Below are 14,748 nucleotides of genomic sequence, written 5' to 3'. Positions count from 1 at the left end.
GGGGTGGAAGGAGTCTTTACAGATTTTCTGAGCCCTGGTCAGGCAGCAGCTTTTTTTTTTTTATTAAATGGCTTAACAAATCATTTAATTGGCCCGCAATATCATTTGACAAGACCCGCAATATATTTTAAGTGGCCCGCCACATCATTTAATTGATCTACAACATCATTTTATTGATCCGCTACATCATTTAATGTGGCCCATCACATTATTTAAATTGTCCGCTACATTATTTAAAATGGCCCGCCACATCATTTAAGTGGCTTAACACAGTGGTTCTCAACCTTTTTACAGTTTCTGATTTATTAAATTGTTTAACAAAATATTGCTCATTTGTAGTGGTCTTTCTTAAAGTATTTGGGAAAAAAAGATATAATAATAACTAAAAATAAAAACTTGTTAAAAAATAAACAAGTGATTCAATTATAAATAATGATTTCTACAGATAGAAGTAATCATTAACTTAAAGTGCCCTCTTTGGGGATTGTAATAGAGATCCATCTGGATTCATGAACTTAATTCTAAACATTTCTTCAGAAAAAAAAAATCTTTCACATCAATATTTATGGAACATGTCCACAAAAAATCTAGCTGTCAACACTGAATATTGCATTGTTCCATTTCTTTTCACAGTTTATGAACTTACATTCATATTTTGTTGAAGTATTATTCAATAAATATATTTATAAAGGATTTTTGAATTTTTGCTATTTTTAGATTATTTAAAAAAAATCTCACGTACCCCTTGGCATACTTTCAAGTACCCCCAGGGGTACGCGTACCCCCATTTGAGAACCACTGCACTAGGCTGTAAATAAAGCTCTTCTGTATGAATGTGTTGTTTTCTTTTGAAAAATGCACCGCATGCAATTTCTTATGGTCCCCACTCTTACATATGCTCATGGAAAAAAATGTGATAAGCAGTTTTCTGGGTCATCAATTTGAAAAACTTCTGCGTGTCACCTTAAGTTACGATTCCAGAGGAAGTTATCCATCACTGTGTTTGTAAAAAGTACAATATTTAAAATAGGTTTCTCAAGCAAATTGTGTAAAAAGGCTTTTATACGTTTGTATATGGACAACAGATGAAAATGAGCTACTGTCCTAACTCCGGCATATTTACTTTGTTGCTCTGTGTTGATGAATATGCATTGACCTAATTCAAATAAATAAATGAATATTCACTGTTACCAGGGGCCCTTTAAAAGCCTACTGAAATGAGATTTTCTTATTTAAACGGGGATAGCAGGTCCATTCTATGTGTCATACTTGATCATTTCGCGATATTGCCCTATTTTTGCTGAAAGGATTTAGTAGAGAACATCCACGATAAAGGACTCAACTTTTGGTCGTTACTAAAAAAGCCTTTCCTTTACCAGAAGTAGCAGACGATGTGCGCGTGACGTCACCGGTGTCAGGGCTCCTCACATCCTCACATTGTTTATAATGTGAGCCTCCAGCAGCAAGAGCTATTCGGACCAAGAAAGCGACGATTTCCCCATTAATTTGAGTGAGGATGAAAGATTTGTGGATGAGGAAAGTTAGACTGAAGCACAAAAAAAAAAGAAAAGAAAAATAAAAAAAAAGAAAGAAAAAGCGACGGATCCAGGTGGCGGCAGTGTGATCGTTTCAGATGTAATTAGACACATTTACTAGGATAATTCTGGAAGATCCCTTATCTGCTTATTGTTTTAATAGTGTTTTAGTGAGATTTTAAAGATTGTAAGACATACCTCGAGGTCGGATGGCTGCGGTGAGTACGCAGTGTTTCAGAGAGAAGCCGAGGAGCCAAGCTCACAGCTGCCTTTTTTGACAGCTGCTCCAGGACGACGAATAATCCACTGAATTCTCCAGTAAGATATATATATCACAATTTCCCCATCCAAAAACATGCAGGTTGACGTAGAAAAAACATGTTCGCTTGACCGCCCCGCTTCACAACAAACAAAGAAACACCGGCTGTGTCTCAGTGCTAAAGACAGCTGCAATCCACCGCTTTCCACCAACCGCATTATTCTTTATAGTCTCCATTATTAAATGAACAAATTGCAAAAGACTCAGCAACACAGATTTCCAAAATACTGTGTAATTATGCGGTTAAAGTAGACGACTTTTAGCCGCGAGTGGTGCAGCGCTAATATCTTATGACAGTCCGTGACGTCACGCGTACGCGTCATCATTCCACTGCGTTTTCAACAAGAAACCCGCAGGAAATTTAAAACTGCAATTTAGTAAACTAAAAAGGCCGTATTGGCATGTGTTGCAATGTTAATATTTCATCATTGATATATAAACTATCAGACTGCGTGGTCGGTAGTAGTGGGTTTCAGTAGGCCTTTAAAAATGCACGCCTTTAGTTGTTTTCAGTGTTAAAAAAAATTATATGGCTCTTGCGGAAATACATTTTAAAATATTTGGCTTCTTGGCTCTCTCAGCCAAAAAGGTTCCCGAACCTCGTCCTCGATAGATTGTGTATTTTTTACCTTTCTTCCATCATCCTTAAAAGCAAACTCCTATGATGTTACCATGGCCGTGTTGCATAAACTGTTCATGCAAGGTTAGCCGTTAGACAATTTTTAATTTGATTCAAGCAACCTTATTATCAAACTTTTATGGCACCATTTATTTTGTTTGGACATTTCTGACAAAACCTTCAAACTGGACAAAAATGCCCACCAGTGTTGCAATAAGCAACCAGCTAAATATGCAGAGAATACACTAAGTGGCGCAGTCAAATATTTATTTGTGTTGTGCTGGCTTGCCATAACCTACTTTTGCAGGGGTTAATGCTCAACGGACAGAGATATGGAGCGGAGTGACGTATGGTGGAACCTGGGAGAGAAACCAAGCGGGACGACTGGGTTTTGCTCAGAAAAACGTCATGAGAAAGTCTGCATGTGCACCAACCTGATTGTGCACACTCAAACTTTACAGTCTTCAAGGGTGAAATGAGAGCTCTGCTGAGTCAAAGGATCGTAACTTGTGCTCGGAAAGTTTGTTACGTGTGTGAGGAATTGATGAGCCCGACACTTTACAAAAGTTGCGTGAAAAAAGAAAGAAAAGAGGCTTCGCTACACGTCTTAAAATAAATCCTGGAGTTTAGCAAGTAGTGTCATCATTTCCTCAGCAAAAAGGCTAACTTAGCATGATGTCGCTGTTAAAACGTATCGTTAGCGCTGCCGTTCAAAAGCTGCGCTGGCGTTGCTAGCGTTGGCGGACAACAATCAAAACAATGTGATGCAGGGGATTTGTTATGTTGCCCATAGCAACAGTGTGTATATACCAAACTGAAAAGCACTGAGGGAAGGCAAACCCTCGCCAGAGCCTACATCCAAAAAGTCCTGAATCCAGACAGTAAACAAGACTGGAACTTTTTGAACAAACAATGGAGGATTGAAGGAAACGGGATAAACCCTCTTTTCTCCCTGTGTGTGTGGGCGCTAGCGCACACCCACACACACACATACACAAAGAAGTTGGGCCTCGTAAATTAAACGTAACAACGTAGTAAATCCTTATCCCATTTTAAATATTTTGTGAAAGTTTGATGAAAATCCGCCCTTAACTTTTCGAGCTATCAATAGAAAGAAATGAGGTGAACCCTCTTGTGAATCAACGACTCTCTTTGTCTCTGCGGGAGGAGGTGAGACTGCTAGCATATATAAACACACACACACACACAAAAGTTAACACTTGTAACATAACGTAAAAGTTTGACTAAAATCCTCCCTAAACATTTTGAGCTATCAATAGAAAGAAACGGAGTGAACCCTCTTGTCAATCAACGACTCTCTTTGTCTCTGCGGTAGGAGGTGGGAATGCTAGCATATATGCACACACACACACAAAAGTTCACACTTGTAACATAACGTAAAAGTTTGACTAAAATCCTGCCTAAACTTTTTGAGCTATCTATAGAAAGAAAACGAGTGAACCCTCTTGTCAATCATCGACTCTCTTTGGCTCTGCGGGAGGAGGCGGGGATGATAGCACACACACACACATACACACACACGCACACAAACGTTAACACTTGTAACATAACGTAAAAGTTTGAATGAAATCTGCCCTAAACTTTTTGAACTATCATAGAAAAAAAAGAGTGAACCCTCTAGTCCAGGGGTCGGGAACCTTTTTGGCTGAGGGAGCCATGAAAGCCAAAGATTTTAAAATGTATTCCCGGGAGAGCCATATAATATTTTTTAACACCGAATACAACTAAATGCATGCATTTTTAATTGATAACATTTTTAGAGTACAATAAGTGTCCTATTATTTTTAATAACATTTTTATTCTGAAGCTAACCAATAATAAATAAAATACTTCTTGCCAATAATGTAACTTCTTGAACAGGTGCGGTAGGAAATGGATGGATAAATTAAAATGCATGAGAATGTTTTATATTTTGAAGTTTATTTTTAACACTGTGATTACCAGCAAAATTATTCCTTACTTATTGGGTTAAGCAATGTTAGCTAAGATTTATCTGAGAGCCAGATGCAGTTTTCAAAAGAGCCACATCTGGCTCTAGAGCCACAGGTTCCCTACCCCTGCTCTAGTCAATCATCCACTTTCTTTGTCTCTGCGGTGGGAGGCGGGGATGCTAGCATATACACACACACACAGGAGTTAACACTTGTAACAAAAAGTAAAAGTTTGATTAAAATGTACTCTTAACTTTTTGAGCTATCTATAGAAAGAAAACGAGTTAAACCCTCTTGTCAATCGTCCGCTCTCTTTGTCTCTACGGTGGGAGGCAGGAATGCTAGCATAAACTCACACACAGAACTTAACACTTGTAACATAACGTAAAAGTTTGATTAAAATCGGCCTTTAACTTTTTGAACTATCTATAGAAAGAAAACGAGTGAACCCTCTTGTCAATCATCCACTCTTTTTGTCTCTACGGTGGGAGGCGAGGATCCTAGCATACACACACACACACACACACGTTAACACTTGTAAAATAACATAAAAGTTGGATTAAAATCCACCCTTAACTTTTTGAGCGATCTATAGAAAGAAAACGAATGAACCCTCTTGTCAATCGTCCACTCTCTTTGTCCCTGCGGTGGAAGGGGGGGGGATGCTGGCATAGACACACACACAGAAGTTGAGGCTCGTAACGTAAACGTGACAGTTCGGTGAAATTCCAGCCATAACTTTTCAAGCTATCTTTAACGAAATTTAAAAAAACAAACAGAATTAACCCTGTTACCAGTTAACCACTCTCTTTGTCTCTGTGGGTGGAGGTGGAGCCACTAGCATACACACACACGCAGAAACATAAATAAAAGTTAAATATCCGGATCAGGCCCAAACGCTTGTTGTTTTTTGTCCCATTTCAGACATTTCCTGAAAGTTTGGTGAAAATCAACCATAACTTGTCTTGTTCTGTTGCTAATTAGCTAGTTGCTAACTAGCTCACTATTACATAACCTCCTGGTGGAGGCGAAGGATGCAAAACAGCGCTTTTTGGAGCCCCACTCTTTCTGGGTTCAATAGCATTAAAGCTACAACACGCTATCACGTAAGCGCTAACACTTTTGAAAAAAAAAATACTACAACATGGGATTCGTCTTCACTAGAAATGTCCGATAATATCGGACTGCCGATATTATCGGCCGATAAATGCTTTAAAATGTATTATCGGAAATTTTCGGTATGGGTGTACCCCGCCTTCCGTCCGAATGCAGCTGAGATAGGTTCCAGCACCCCCCGCGACCCCAAAAGGGACAAGCGGTAGAAAATGTATGGATGGATGGTTTCAAAAAGTAAAATGTATGACTTTTTAAAAACGCAGCTGTACGGAGTGGTACACGGACGTGGGGAGAAGTACAGAGCGCCAATAAACCTTAAAGGCACTGCCTTTGCGTGCCACCCCATCACACAAGTGAATGCAAGGCATACTTGGTCAACAGCCAGACAGGTCACACTGAGAGTGGCCGTATAAACAACTTTAACACTGTTACAAATATGCGCCACACTGTGAACCCACACCAAACAAGAATGACAAACACATTTCGGGAGAACATCGCACTGTAACACAACAGAACAAATACGCAGCATCCCTTGCAGCACTAACTCTTCCGGGACGCTACAATACACACCCCTACCCCAAAACCCCGCCCCGCAACTTAACCTCCACATGCTCTCTCAGGTAGAGCATGTCCCAAAATTCCAAGCTGCAGTTTTGAGGCATGTTGAAAAAAATAATGCACTTTTGTGACTACAATAAATATGGCAGTGCCATGTTGGCATTTTTTTCCATAACTTGAGTTGATTTATTTTGGAAAACCTTGTTACATTGTTTAATGCATCACAACAAAATTAGGCATAGTAATGTGTTAATGCCACAACTTTATATATCGGTATCGGTTGATATCGGAATCGGTAATTAAGAGTTGGACAATATCGAAATATCGGACATCTCTAGTCTTCACTTATCAGTGATGATGTCGTAACAACAACAACAACAAAGTCTGCCAGGATTTACGGACAGACCACGCGCAACACTAAACCCCCCCATACCTGAAATTCCAGGAGTGACAGTGAACCTGGCTTTCACTCAGTGGCGCTACACACACACACACACACACACACACGCACACGCACACGCACACACATCAGTCATTGCCAGATCACATAGCACAACTTGAGAAGCCCACATTGCCCGTGGGAATGCTCCCCCAGCCTATACGGGGTGTTAATAACCCCCCCCCCCCCCCCACCACCACCACCACCACCACCACCACACACACACACACACACACACTCCCCCCCTGACCTTCTGTGCCTCGTTTTTGCTTATGACTTTAAAAAGGGGCGGGGCCGGGACGATCCCTGCCTTTAAAAGCAGCTTTACACTGAAAGGTTCCCCGCAGCCCAGTTATGTAATAATCCCTACCCCACACCCCCATGCTTACCTGACAAAAAGAGGCCGGCAGTTCCCCGTCAAGGTTTACATACCAAACGGTAAACATGTGTACATATGTACATAAAACTGTACTTTAATGACCTCTTTGCCATCCTATGCGGTAATTTTGTTTACATTTCCGCCCTTGTCTCATTTAAGGATTATGACGTCACAAACTGGCGTCGTGCGGCACCATATAAGCTGTTGCGTTTCCAGACAAACCGGTTACAACGTCTCTGTCTCCCTCGCCATTTTTTTTCTTTTTATTCCCTAACTCCAGGCTGTGAGGACTGTCATGCACATGGCTCGCAGAGGAGAGGAACAAAGAAGCTCTGCACTCACGTCATCGCCAGCCACAACATTAGGCACGGTTGAAAGATACTGAAACTAAGGTTATTGTTACCTTTTTAGAATGCATTGCATCATACGGGGGTCGGAAACCCACGGGAAATTTTAAATTGTGATTTAGTAAACTAAAAAGGCCGCATTGGCGTGTGTTGCAATGTTAATATTTCATCATTGATATACAAACTATCAGACTGCGTGGTGGGTAGTAGTGGGTTTCAGTAGGCCTTTAATTTATTACAGCATTTGGGAAGCCTGTAGTTGATTTTTATTATTTAAATGTTATATTTGTATCCACATGTGACAGCAGGAACCCTGCCATTCAAAACTAGGCTGCTACATTACTAATGATTCATGTAAATATAGCTGAAAAAAGAGTACAATAGCAATAGGAGACTATTCCTCCCTGAACACCATGGAGTTCATGTAGGCTTTATGATGCACTTACATTATTATATCAACTATCACAGACAGAAACTCTTCATTTAACATCATGTCCTTTTTTGCTGCCTCAACACAGCTCAATCAACACAGAAAAAGGTAAAGTGAAATAACAGAGACAGGGCTTTGCTGTCGTAACACACGCACACACATACACACATGCGCTCTGAATACGCACTGCTGATTGGCTCTGAATACACACTGCTGATTGGCTGTTACAGCTTTGCGTGTAACCAATCAGATGGTTGTGTGGGTGGGACAATGCTAGGTGCTGTGTGGGAGACACAGGCAGAACGGAGCGGAGCAGCTTGTTAAGACTTTAGCATAGCATACTTAATATGTTCGTGTGGAAACTCGTTCGGTACAGCACCGAACCGGACCGAAACCCCCATACCGAATCGGTTCAATACAAATACACGTACTGTTACACCCGTAGCTTTTACATAGTGAAACCCAACATCTAATTTGCTTTTATACCACTATGGGTGGTACTGGGAGCAGGTGGGTAAAGTGTCTTGCCCAAGGACACAACGGCAGTGACTAGGATGGCGGAAGAGGGGATCGAACCTGGAACCCTCAAGTTGCTGGAACGGCCATTCTACCAACCGAGCCGTATTGCCCCAAATTATAAATATAATTCACTTGTTTTAATATATTTTCTGTGGGAGGACAAACATGACACAAATCTTCCTAATTGTTAGAAATCCCACTGTTTATGTTAAAAATGCTTCGCTGATGAGAGGATTTGCAAGCACCATTTTGTCCTACAAATTTCAGCGATCCTTGAACTCATCGTAGGTTGTTTACATGTATAACTTTCTCCGACGCTGCCACAGAAAGACGTGATTTATGCCACACCTTCTTTGTCTTATTTTGTCCACCAAACCTTTTATGCTGTGCGTGTATGCACAAAGGGGAGCTTTGTTGATTTTTATTGATTTTCTGGAGTGCTTATCAGGCATGTTTGGTCAAGCTAATTGATGTTAACATGCTAATTAGCCTAGCTGTATGTACATTTTGCATTATTATGCCTTGTTTATAGGTATATTTGAGCTCATTTAATTTCCTTTACTTATGTCCTCTGTGTATTTAATATATATATTTGCATGTCTCAGGACACATTAACTGTATGTAATATTGGCTAAATTTCTCATTGTTGTTTGTGTGCCATGTTGTTCCAGACCGCAGCAAACGTTACCCAGCTTTCAAAGATTGTAATAAATCCATTAGAAGAAGACAGCCTGTCTTTTCCTTAAACTTGGACACACACATTTATACTTTTGGCCATTCTGAGCCAGTAATTTCCAGGAGTTATCTCATCCTGTGAGAAGCCTCCATTTTACTAATATTTTCCAATGTTGCAAAAATGTGTAGAAGAAAAATTAAGGTTAAACATTTCTGTCAACGAATATTTGCCGTTGATAGTACGCCAATATAGCTAATATAGACACTTACATCATGTGTTGTATTCATTATAAAACTTATATAAGGCTTTTAATTTTTTGTGGCTCGAGACAGATTTAATTTTTTTGATCTTTCAACATTTTGGGTTGCCGACCCCTGAACTAGGAGGTTAATATGATGCAGTCTTGCACCAATGCAAAAATTCTATTAATGCCTAATTTAAAGCTTGAGTGCAGTGGCTCCCAAAGTATTCATTAAAAACAAGACAGATTTTTTTATTTAACAATATTTTCCATTTTTTGGCACACAGTTTGAACTGTAACATTGTTTCAATGTAGGGAAAAAAACACTAGGGCTTTAATGAATTTATTTTTTCGCGTACCAATAGGAGTCAAATTCAAGGCCCGGGGGCCCAATCATTTAAAGGTCTAATGAAACCCACTACTACCGACCACACAGTCTGATAGTTTATATATCAATGATGAAATATTAACATTGCAACACATGCCAATACAGCCTTTTTAGTTTACTAAATTGCAATTTTAAATTTCCCGCAGAGTTTCTTGTTGAAAACGTTGCGGAATGATGACGCGTGTTTGTGACGTCTCGGGTTGTAGCTGACATATTAGCCCAGCACCACACACACTGCTAAAAGTCGTCTCTTTTCGTTGCATAATTACACAGTAATTTGGACATCTGTGTTGCTGAATCTTTTACAATTTGTTCAAAATAATAATGGAGACGACTATAAAGAATAATGCTGTTGGTGGAAAGCGGTGGATTGCAGCTGCCTTTCGCATCGAAATACAGCCGGTGTTTCTTTGTTTGTTGTGAAGCTTTAACACAGAGCGGTCAAGCGGATTATCCGACCTCCTCCTGCAGCTCAAAAAGGCAGCTGTGATCTTGGCTCCTCTCAGAGACACTGGCGTTCACCGCAGCCATCCGACTTTCAGGTATGACTTTACAATCTCACTAAAACACTATTAAAACAATAAGCAGATAAGGGATTTTCCAGAATTATCCTAGTAAATGTGTCTAATTACATCTGAAACGGTCCCAATGCTGCCACCTGGAGCCGTCGCCTTTTCTTTTTCTTTTTTTTTGTGCTTCACTCTGACTTTCCTCATCCACAAATCTTTCATCCTCGCTAAAAATAGTGGGGAAATTGTCCCTTTCTCAGTCCGAATAGCTCTTGCTGCTGGAGCCTATGTTAATAAACAATGTGAGAATGTGAGGAGCCCCACAACCCGTGACGTCACGCGCCCATCGTCCGCTACTTCCGGTAAAGGCAAGGCTTTTTTATTAGCGACCAAAAGTTGCGAACTTTATCGTCGATGTTCTCTACTAAATCCTTTCAGCAAAAATATGGCAATGTCGCGAAATGATCAAGTATGACACATAGAATGGACCTGCTATCCCCGTTTGAATAAGAAAATCTCATTTCAGTAGGCCTTTAATGTGGTCTGCCACTACATTTTGATTTGCCCCGTCATGTAATTCCAAAGTGGTCCGCCACATCATTTTATCGTGGCCAACCATATCAACTTATGTAGTCCGCCATTTTACTTTATTGTGGACAGGCCACATCAATTTAAGTGGCCCGTACAATAGCTCTAATGTGGGATGCCACATAATTCAACAGTGAACCGCCACAGTTTGGTCATTTTTCCAAGCAATATTCTACAACATAAATACAATATGGAAACAACATGCTTTTTGATGATTATTATTCAATGTCAGGTTGTGACGTTGATTTGACCATTGAATTTTGGTCATATTTCCAACCAATATTCTACAACACAAATACAATGTTGAAACATTTTTTAATGTCAGGTTTTGACGTTGGTTTGACCATTGAAATTTGGTCATTTCCCAACCAACATTGTGGATTCAACATTAGACATCAACGGCAGAAATACATAATGTCCCACAGCACACCAAACAATATCTCACCGTACATTAGTGGGGTTGAAAAACACTGGACTAGAGCAGTGTTTTTCAACCTTTTTCGAGCCAAGGCACATTTTTTTGCGTAGAAAGAATGCAGAGGCACACTACCAGCAGAAATCATGAAACAACGAAACTCAGTTGACAGTAAAAAGTCGTTGTCACAGATGTTGGATATGACTTTAATCCATCAATCCATCTACTTTGAGCTCTTGTTCAAAGTAGGTGTACTGTCACCACCTGTCACATCATGCCCTTAGATTAGATGGATTAGATTAGATTAGATTAGATTAGATAGTACTTTATTTATTCCTTCAGGAAAGTTCCTTCAGGAAAATTAAAATTTTCAGCACAATCCCATTCAAGATTAGACAAACATTACAGGGAGACAGAACAGGATCGCTGAAGGGTCTGCCGGCTTCCAGCGCCCCTTACAAAAAAGGTGAGATACAGGTATACAAGTGGGGGGGGGGAATGGGAGAAAAAAAATAGAAGATTAAAATAAAATGACTTATTTTGAGTTTTTTGCCATTTTAGTTATTGTCTTACGCTCCTTTTTTGGTGGCTTTTTCTCTTTTTTTAGTATTTTCCTACAGCAGTTTCATGACTTCCTTTGAGCGATATTTCCCGCATCTACTTTGTTTTAGCAATCAAGAATATTTCAGTTGTTTTTATCCTTCTTTGTGGGGACATTGGTGATTGTCATGTCATGTACAGATGTACCTTGTGGACCCTGTCTCTGCTCCACAGTAAGTCTTTGCTGTCGTCCGGCATTCTGTTATCGTTTACTTTGCAGCCAGTTCGGTTATAGCTTAGTTCTGCATCGCCTTCCTTAAAGGCCTACTGAAATGAGATGTTCTTATTTAAACGGGGATAGCAGGTCCATTCTATGTGTCATACTTGATCATTTCGCGATATTGCCATATTTTTGCTGAAAGGATTTAGTAGATAATATCGACGATAAAGTTCGCAACTTTTGGTCGCTAACAGAAAAGCCCTGCCTTTACCGGAAGTCGCAGACGATGACGTCACCCGTTGATGACTCCTCACATCCTCACATTGTTTTTAATGGGAGCCTCCAACAAAAAGAGCTAATCGGACCGAGAAAATGACAATTTCCCCATTAATCTAAACGAGGATGAAAGATTCGTGTTTGAGGATATTGATAGCGACGGACTACAAAAAAAAAAAGGGGAAAAAAAATGCCATTGCATTGGGACGGATTCAGATGTTTTTAGACACATTTACTAGAATAATTCTGAGAAATCCCTTATTTTTCTATTGTGTTGCTAGTGTTTTAGTGAGTTAAATAGTACCTGATAGTCGGAAGGGTGTATCCACGGGTGTCTTGAGGCCAGTGTCAGATGAAAGTCGACGGCAGCTGTACGGACAGCACAAGCTCAGTTGATCACCGGTAAGAGGCGACTTTTTACCACAAATTTTCTCACCGCAAACCTGCTGGTTGACATTTGGTCCGGATCCATGTTCGCTTGACCGCTCTGATCCATAGTAAAGTTTCACCTCCGGGAATTTTAAACAAGGAATCACCAGGTGTTTGTGTGGCTAAAGGCTAAAGCTTCCCAACTCCATCGTTCTACTTTGACTTCTCCATTATTAATTGAACAAATTGCAAAAGATTCTGCAACACAGATGTCCAAAATACTGTGTAATTATGCGGTTAAAGCAGACGACTTTTAGCTGTGTGTGTGCGCAGCGCTAATATTTCCTAACAGTCCGTGACGTCACGCGTATACGTCATCATTCCGTGACGTTTTCAACAGGACACTTGGCGGGAAATTTAAAATTACAATTTAGTAAAGTAAAAATGCCGTATTGGCATTTGTTGCAATGTTAATATTTCATCATCGATATATAAACTATCCGACTGCGTGGTCTGTAGTAGTGGGTTTCAGTAGGCCTCTAAGCTTCAATGCCTTTTCTTAGGGTCACTCACCTTTTGTTTATTTTTGCTTCAAGGATTAGACACCTTTTTACCTGCACAATGCGTCCCGCTGTTTCCAACATCTACAAAGCAATTAGCTATGTATTACACTAGGGGTGTCAAACTCAAATACAGAGTGGGCCAACATTTTCAACAGAACAAAGCCGTGGGCCAAGGTTGAACAATTAACCTTTTAATAGGGACCCAAACAAGTTTTGCATTAAATATTGAACAAGCAAAGCTTATATAACTTTAGTGACATGCAAAATCCAGTATCAAATAATAATAATAATAATTCAAAAAATATCAATGGCATATCAAACAAAATTTAAAGAAAAATGTAATGCCTTTTTTTCTATTTGCAATCTTCTGAGGTAAATATCAACAGGCTAATAATACATTTGAAAATAAAATAACAATAATGAATGAACCAAACATTCAAGCCTTTAAGTAGCAAGAGAAAATGCATGAATAAAACGTTAATTATTGGTCAGTTTGCTGGAAGTTTCCCGGAAGGGTTAGTGCTGCAAGGGCTACTGGGTATTTGTTCTGTTGTGTTACGGTGCGGATGTTCACCCGGAATGTGTTTGTCATTCCTGTTTGGTGTGGGTTCAGAGCGTGGCGCATATTTGTAACAGAGCTAAAGTTGTTTATACGGCCACCCTCAGTGTGACCTGTATGGCTGTTGACCAAGTATGCCTGCATTCACTTGTGCGTGCGTGTGTGTGTAAAAGCCACAAATATTATGTGACACGCTGTTAGTATGGAGGAAAAGCGGACGTGACGACAGGTTGTAGAGGACGCTAAAGGCAGTGCCTTAAATGCACGCCCCCAATATAGTTGTCCAGGTGGAAATCGGTAGAAATTCGGGAGAATGGTTGCCCCGGGAGATTTTTGGGAGGGCAACTGAACTTCGGGAGTCTACCGGGAAAATTAGGAGGGTTGGCAAGTATGAGTATTAGCGGTGAATGCGGTGTTACAGCGGCACCGACGCTGTATAACACCGGCGGGCCAGCTCTAATGCTAAATTGATATTGCCTCAAGGGCCAAATTAAATTACACGGCGGGCCAGATTTGGCCCGCGGGCCAGAGTTTGACACCCATGTATTACACGCTCGCTCTGCCGAGCTGTAGACAGCACCGACACATTTGCGGAACATAAATACTGGTTTGCAAAAAAATATTTTTGACCAAATGAGGTTAAATTACATAATCTCCCACGGCACACCAGACTGTTTCACGGTACACTAGTGTGGTTGAAAAACACTGGACTAGAGTATATGACAGCAGCAAAATAATGCTACTTGATGCATTATTCTAACAATATATGCATATTTTCAGGGGTGTGTAATTTCCATCATCTTGGAAGGAGACCCCGATGACAGTGTTGTGTGTACACGCCACATGCTTTTTGTTTTTGTTTTGCTGGAGGAAGGAGGGGGTGCTGGGTGAGTGTGAGTGTGTGTGTGTTTGTATGTAGTGTGTGTGAGTCTCTTACCTTCCATCCTGCAGAGCTGTTGCTGTCTCCTTTGTCCTTAAAGTAGGGGATGGATCTCACCATCCACTCGTAAATCTGCGACAGCGTCAGTCTCTTGTCCGGGGCGCTGTCGATGGCCTTGGTGATGAGGTCGGCGTAGGAGAGGTTCCCCCAGGCGTTCCGGCGAGACGACGCCTTCCTCGGGGTCTGCTGGACGGCCAAGCCGCTGGGGGTGAGCGCGCCGGAGGCGGCCGAGGGAGAGTGCGCGGAACGCG

At 40.7% G+C, this 14,748-nt stretch overlaps 1 protein-coding gene across 1 annotated transcript in view; it reads right to left on the bottom strand.

Moving 5' to 3' along the window:
- Positions 1-14,748, bottom strand: part of foxo3b (forkhead box O3b) — a 132,157-nt gene that overhangs the window by 116,687 nt on the left and 722 nt on the right. The window contains 1 exon segment of the mRNA XM_061885949.1: positions 14,495-14,748. This exon segment is cut by the window's right edge and continues 409 nt beyond it. Within this exon segment, the coding sequence (XP_061741933.1) occupies positions 14,495-14,748 (254 nt within the window).

Source organism: Nerophis ophidion, linkage group LG24 (assembly GCF_033978795.1).
Source record: "Nerophis ophidion isolate RoL-2023_Sa linkage group LG24, RoL_Noph_v1.0, whole genome shotgun sequence".
In the NCBI taxonomy this organism is placed as follows: Eukaryota; Metazoa; Chordata; class Actinopteri; order Syngnathiformes; family Syngnathidae; genus Nerophis; species Nerophis ophidion.
This window is presented reverse-complemented; position numbering and strand designations above follow the sequence as displayed.